The sequence below is a fragment of the Hipposideros armiger genome, unplaced genomic scaffold (assembly GCF_001890085.2).
Source record: "Hipposideros armiger isolate ML-2016 unplaced genomic scaffold, ASM189008v1 scaffold_96, whole genome shotgun sequence".
Lineage (NCBI taxonomy): Eukaryota > Metazoa > Chordata > Mammalia > Chiroptera > Hipposideridae > Hipposideros > Hipposideros armiger.
The window spans coordinates 2072183-2078826 of record NW_017731446.1 but is presented as its reverse complement, the minus strand read 5'-3'; the positions used below and the strand labels follow the sequence as shown (position 1 = coordinate 2078826).

At 51.2% G+C, this 6644-nt stretch overlaps 1 protein-coding gene across 4 annotated transcripts in view; it reads left to right on the top strand.

The window, feature by feature from the left end:
* SLC6A6 (solute carrier family 6 member 6) overlaps nucleotides 1-6644 on the top strand; it is an 88755-nt gene that overhangs the window by 56027 nt on the left and 26084 nt on the right. For all 4 annotated transcript variants that reach the window (XM_019645981.1, XM_019645982.1, XM_019645984.1 and 1 more), the window contains one exon: nucleotides 4763-4895. In XM_019645981.1, the coding sequence (XP_019501526.1) occupies nucleotides 4763-4895 (133 nt within the window). The remainder of the gene's footprint in view (nucleotides 1-4762; nucleotides 4896-6644) is intronic.

Below are 6644 nucleotides of genomic sequence, written 5' to 3'. Positions count from 1 at the left end.
AGCCTCAGTTTCCTCATCTAGAAAATGGATAGTAGTGAGGGTTAAAGCAAGGTGTGTTCAGCACCCAGCACAACGCTTGGCAAAGACTGTGCAGTAAATGCCAATCCCTTCCTCACCTTGCCTCCTTTTCCTCACATAGAGGTGAGTCTCTCAAGAAGTGTCTATGGAGCACTGGTCCTGAGCAATGCTGGAGACATGATTATTTACTTATGCACGCATATATGTATTTTGAGACTCTTTATTTGCCAGGCACTGTTGTAGGAATGGGGCTGAGGGATGTGCAGGGATCAAGAAAACAGACAAAAAGTCCCGTGGTCCAAGAACTGACAGATTCATTGGTTAATGTGTAATAAGGTGAATGTGTGTAAAATCTGTAGGAATAAGGTAGTGACAAGAGCTATGGGAAAGAATAATGCCGCAAAGGAGAACAGGGAATATTGCGTACAATGTTAGGTAGGACGTCCAGGCAAGGTTCTCTGAGAAGGTGACTTCGGGCAAAGATCTGAAGAAAGTGAGGGGGTGAGCCATGTGGATATCTGGAGGAGAAAAAAATTCCAGGGAGCGAGAACAGCTAGTGCAAAGGCCCTGAGGTGTGTCTGACCCAGACCCCGGAGGCGCCTCCAGTCTGATGGAGGAGGCTGATGTCTACCAGGAACAGGGAGCAACATTTGAGACACAATGGAGGAGGCAGGAGAATAGAATCAGCACAAAACATAGAGGGTTCCAGGCTACATCTGTGGCCAGTTGAAGACGTGACATGCCAAAGGTCCCCCAAGCCTGTCCCTAGAGACAACTTTCTCCTCAGGCGGCTCCAGGGCCCTGAGGGGCAGGCGTGGTTCCCAGAACAATAGCAGGGCCTGGGCCAGCCCAAAGAAGCCAAGACAAACACAGGCTCGAGCTTGGCCTGCCTGCCTGCCCACCCAGTTTTAGCCATGGCTTCCAGCCTTAGCCACAGACGAGAGTCACGGCCACTGTGGTTTAGGAAGGTGACAGAAGTCCAGACCCTCACACTGGAAGTACAGCCCTGGGGACCCAAAGGGGACATAGCTCAAACATGTCCCGAGGCTGTGCCTCTCCATCGCCAGTCTCTAGGGCAGCTCTTCTGTTCAGAGCTTACCAGTGACGCAGGGGTGGCAGTCAGAGCCAGACAAGCTCTGCCCACTCCAAGCTGTGTGACTTTGGGCGAGTAAGTCCCTTTCCCTCTCTGAGCCTCATGTTCCCCTTGTGTGAATGAGTTAGCAATGCCACTCCCCATCCTCCCACACACAGGGGTGCGGTGAGGACCCTCAGGGCCCCTCCTGCCCAGGCCTTCACCCTCAGTGGAAGCTCATGGCAGCAGGAGACTAGTCCATCTCCCTACTGCCTCACGGTGTACCTTCTTCCCACTGTCTCTAGAGAATGAGGAAGAGTTGTCCTTGCAAGTTTCCAGGGCAATTGGGCCACAGGGCACTTGGGTTGAGGGCTCAGAGGAGCCACAGAGGTTTGCCAGCAAGAGTGGAAAACTACTGTGTCCTGTGGCAAGGCCTGCTGGGCCACCGCCAGAGGCCCACTGGCGGCGGTTGGCATCAGCCTTTTTCCCGCAAGGATCCCGGGGGAGTCATGGAAAAATTGAGAGAGTGGCTCTCAGGGGCTTGTCCTCAGAGCAGCAAATTCTGCAAAACAAGGGTGGCTTTGCGAAGAGGCAGCCGAGGGGAGAGGCTGTGTCCTAGTCTGGATTTGGGGAAGAACGTAATCACACACACGAGATACCAGACCCTGAAACTAGCTGGCCCAGACCAAATCCCACCTCTGCCACCAGCTAGACCCGTAACCCCAGGCAGCTGACATCGCCTTTCTCAGCCTCAGTTTCCTCATCTAGAAAATNGTCTCTGTGCCTGCTCAACACATATTGATGGCCATTTGGGTGGTTTCCAATCTTTTGTTCCTACAGACAGCTGTGGGGTGGGCCTTGCCTTTGGCCACACGTGACTGTAATTGTAGGGGAGACTCTTGGGAATGGAATTGCTGGGTCAAAGAAAACATGCTTTAAAATGTCACCGGAGGTCCTACAAGGGGATTGCCACCAGCAATTGGAGAAGCCAGTTGTGACTCAGTTTCCTTGTTGTGACCTCCATAACTGGTCAGTTGCCCAGAGCAAGCCAATGTGGCAGGCTCCCTCCCATAGTGGGCACCACTGGTTTGCCCAGCACGGTGGTGGGAGAAGGCAGCAAGGTGCCAGTGAACTTCCTAAGGGCTTGGTGCCATCAGAACCCTGGCCCTGGGGAGTCAAGCTTCTTGGCCAGCTTGCCCTTCAGGAGAAAAGACTGTCTTATGACTGGGCACCTCCTCAGCCTTAGCTGAGCACCCACTGTGTGTGCCTGTCTGTGAGATTCTTGTCCTTGGGATGTCTAGAGTCTGGTAGGCAAGCCAAACCTGTCACCTGAGGGTGACATCCAGTGTTAGAGGACAGAATGGGACTCTACAGTTAGTCATCTGTGGAGCATGAGGGAAGACTTCCCTGGAAGCGTGGGGCTGTGTGCTTGGCGTTGGAGCAGATGCGAAGGTGTGGAGGTGGAAAAGTGCTCTCCTTGACGCTGCCCATTCACAAGGAAGCCTTGGGCCGCTGCCCAGCATGCCCTGGGCCTCCATGGAAGGTGCCGAGCTCTAGAGGCTGCACGGGGAAGGGCTTTTTGTTCTAAAGCTGCTGCAGCCGCCAGAGCCACGTGCTTGGCAGGGCCCCAGCCGGGATGCAGTTGGCAGCTAGCCCTGCCTTATGGGGTTGTCCTGCCCGAGGCTCCAGATGACCCCGGCCCATAGCAGGGACCGGAGAGATTCTTTTTCAAGTTTAGGCTCTGTTTTCTCTGAATCAGACGGGCAATTAGGTGGCGTCCAGGTAACACTGGCTTTTGGAGTGAGACGGGCCTGGGAGTAGGGTGGCAGCTCTGTCCCCTGCTGTCTGTGTTTGTGGCCAGTTAGATCCTCCAAGCCTCATTTTCCCCATCTGTACAATGGGGCAAATGGCTTCTAGTCCTTGGATCAGATGAGATAAATTGAAAAGGTGTTGGTGTTATCAAGAGCACACACTGTCCTAGGGGCCAGTGGGGAGCCCATTGATGTTGGGGTGACCAGCAAGAAAAAAAACAAAGCTGCCCCTCCTTAAGGCTTGTTAGTAGAAATAGTTCATGAATTGTTCTAGTGTGATATGCAGACTTAACAATTCACTTGAGTTGAGTCTTTTTCATTCATTCACTCAACAGATATTTATTGAGGCTTTACTATGTATCACGTGCTGTTCTAGGTGCTGAGAACACGGCAGTGAACCAAAGAAAGGCCTCATTTGAATGCCAGTTGAGATGGGAATTTTGGATTTATTCAAGGTCCTCATGTTGAAGCTTCTCTTGAAAAAAAAGGAGAAGCAATGAAAAAGTGTCCTTGTCAAGTGGGCATATTCCAAGTCCCAGAGCCCTGAGTACGGGGAACGTCTGGCAACTGGCTGAGAGCCAGACATGGTCTAGAAGGCTTTCCCTCTAGCACCCTGGGCAGGAGCTGTTCATGTTTTACAGAAGAGGAAACTGAAGCACAAAGTCACACTCTCCTCTCTGCTCAAGAGTGTGGCCTTCAAATAGGGAGCTGACTTTCGTTAGAAGGGAGCCCAGCTTCTCCCAGGGGAGCACGAGCACCCTATCTCCTATGGTCTGCGGCCTGGAGATTCTTTGGGCAGGTGACTGGTGTGCAGGGCCGACGTCCCTTTGCTTGGTGTGGCTACCCTAGGTCACTGACACAGCAGTCAGAGCCCTGGGACAATGGGGACAGTTTCTGGGCATTAAGTTGCATGGTTTTCTCAGCTGTCAGCACCGTGTGCTGCCCTGTCTTGGCTTCAGATGGCTTCGGCCCCTCAGGAGTGTGTCTGTGAGTAGGTGCTTATGTGCGTCACCAAGATTCTTGGACTTCAGAGTCCCAGGCTGTGCCATGTGATGCTGGGCAGGCTTGGTGGCTGTCCCATGCCGAGTGTCCTTCAAATGGTCTACCTGCCCCTTTCCGAGACATTCACAACCCTGGAAGGGAAGCGGGGAACCAGCACTACTTGGTTGCCAGGATCTGCTCTGGGCCTCTCAGCATCACGACAGTAGTAGCTACTAGGTTTCTCAAGGGTTGGCTGCAACCCCAAACCCTGTAGTTAGTACTTCTTGTAGGTTTTCTCCTAACAACAGTCGATGATAGGAGGTAGATGGGTGTTTTATAGCTACAGATAGAACACTGCCCCCTTGAGGCTTACATTTTAGAGAGCGATTCAAATAAGATAACGGTGACTGAAATAAAAGAGGCATGTTGGGAAACAGTAGCTAGTCCCATTTTATAGATGAGGGGGTCTAGGAGGTTGGATAACTGATCCAAAGCCAGTGATTACACCGTGGAGCCGAGTTTGAAGCCAGGGAAGAAAGATCTGCTGACAAACAATCACATGGAAATCAGTACCCATTGTACAGATGGGGAAACTGAGGCTCAGGGGTTTACTTAACTTGCCTGAGGTCAGGCTGGGCTGAACCCAGGTTCGCCTGATTTAGGAGTCTGAATTTATTTCCTGATTGACTTCCCCACAACTCTGTGACAGGGGGATTAACTATTTCCTGAAATCAACGAGGATTCCAGGGCCAGGAGAGGACAGGTGATTTGTGCAAATGCAGCACCTGAGCCGGGATTTGAACCCCTGTTGGAGTCTAGGCCTTGGTTCCCTCTGCCCTGGGGCTGGGCCCTATTGACTTGTGGCTCTGTCTCCTTCAAGGCGCAACGTGCTGAACTTGTCTTCTGGAATTGACAACCCCGGCTCGCTGAAGTGGGACCTTGCTCTCTGCCTCCTTTTCGTCTGGCTGGTCTGTTTCTTCTGCATCTGGAAGGGCGTCAAGTCCACAGGGAAAGTGAGTACTGCTTCTGTCCCTCTCCTGCCTCATGGAGATTGGCTCTCTGCAGAGAGCACCTCCTGCCCCACAGGCCTCCCTGCCTGAAACTGGCCCTGACCTAAGAGAGGCTGTGGGCTGATAAGCCAGTCCTCTGAAAGCAAGTAAAGCCCTGGTTTGTAGCATTTCCCCATTTTATCGTGTAAAGATTCCCACCATGTCTGATTTCAAGTTATTGAGGGCTTAACAACCGGTTCGCAAAATTCCTGAAACTCCCAACGGTCAGCTCTCTTGAGCCTGCACAAGCTCCTGTACACCGCTGGTTCCCATGTCAAGGTGTTGGTAGTCGTGCAGATGTGAGCAGATAAATAATGTTGGGATTGTTACCAACAAGTTAGCTGGTAATGAGTGCTTCGGCAACTCTGTTAATGACCAGTTCTTAACAGACAACCTGGACCCTTGCCTTGCCAAGTGCAAATAGCAGCATCTGCTCCCCGAGGGGCTTGTTAGACACGCAGACCCGGTGGGCCTCCCCCAGACCTACAGTGTCAGAACCTGCATTTGAACGGTCGCCCGAGATAACCCAAATGCATATTGAGGCTTGAGAAGCACCCACTTGGATTTTTGCTGCTAAGTCAAATGAACTGAATTCTCTTACCACCAACATTTCAGCTGGTAACTAAGATGTTCCTTATTAAGGAAAGCTTTCACTGATGATTCAGGCATTCGCTCATAGCCAAGATGTTAGCTGTTAACCAAAGTGTTAGCTGTAACTCAAATATGTGCTGCTGATTAATATGTTACAAGATGACTAGGATGTTAGCTATTAACCAAGGAGGTAGCTGATAATTAAAATGTTAGCTTATAATTAAGGTTTGAGGAATACACTGGTCTGTGTTGGCAATCATGAAACTGTTAGCCTACAGCTCAAATGTTCTGTGCTAACGGTTAGCGCTGGACAGTTGCCTGCTAGCCAAGACACTGACTGATATGATGGTCACTCTGATGACAAAGTCAGTGCAAAGGAGGCTGTTGTGGTCAGAGGTATGAGCCTGAACCCGAGGCACTAAGCCATAGTGAAGGTGTTGGCTTCATCAGCCTTTATGTGTCCCTCGAGGTATCATTTCCCCCTGTCATTCGCATCTTGATGGGGGAAAATCTCTAAGTTTAAAAACACCTAAAGGTCAAAAGAGTATGTGAAAGTGACATTTAAGGTACAGCAATGGGCAGTGGTGACGTCATTTGGAGAAGGGACCTTGAGTGCACCAGAATTTAGAATTAAAGAACCATGTTCTCCGCAGCTGAAGAGCCCCTTAGGTAAAATCATAGATCTGAACAGACCCCAGGCACCTGGGACCCCGTGGTTGCAGAGGCAGAATGGGAATGATTCTAGAGTGGGGGCCTGTGCCACTCATGCCCTCTGCCTGTTTCTCAGGGCAGAACCACGCTATGATCCTACACCCAATATGGAAAGGAAGTAGGTCTGGTTTTAGAAATCTCCACTTGCACACCCCCAGCTAATATCACCCTCCCCAGAACAGGTAGGAAGAGGGCAGCTCAAGTTATTCCCACAGCTCCCTGGAGCTCATCCACCATTACCACCTCTCTTTAAACGATGAGGGAACTGAGCTGGGAGAGGTGACGTGACTTGTCCAAAGTCACTCCCTCACCTCTGAGCCTCAGTTTCCTCATCTAGAAAATGGATAGTAGTGAGGGTTAAAGCAAGGTGTGTTCAGCACCCAGCACAACGCTTGGCAAAGACTGTGCAGT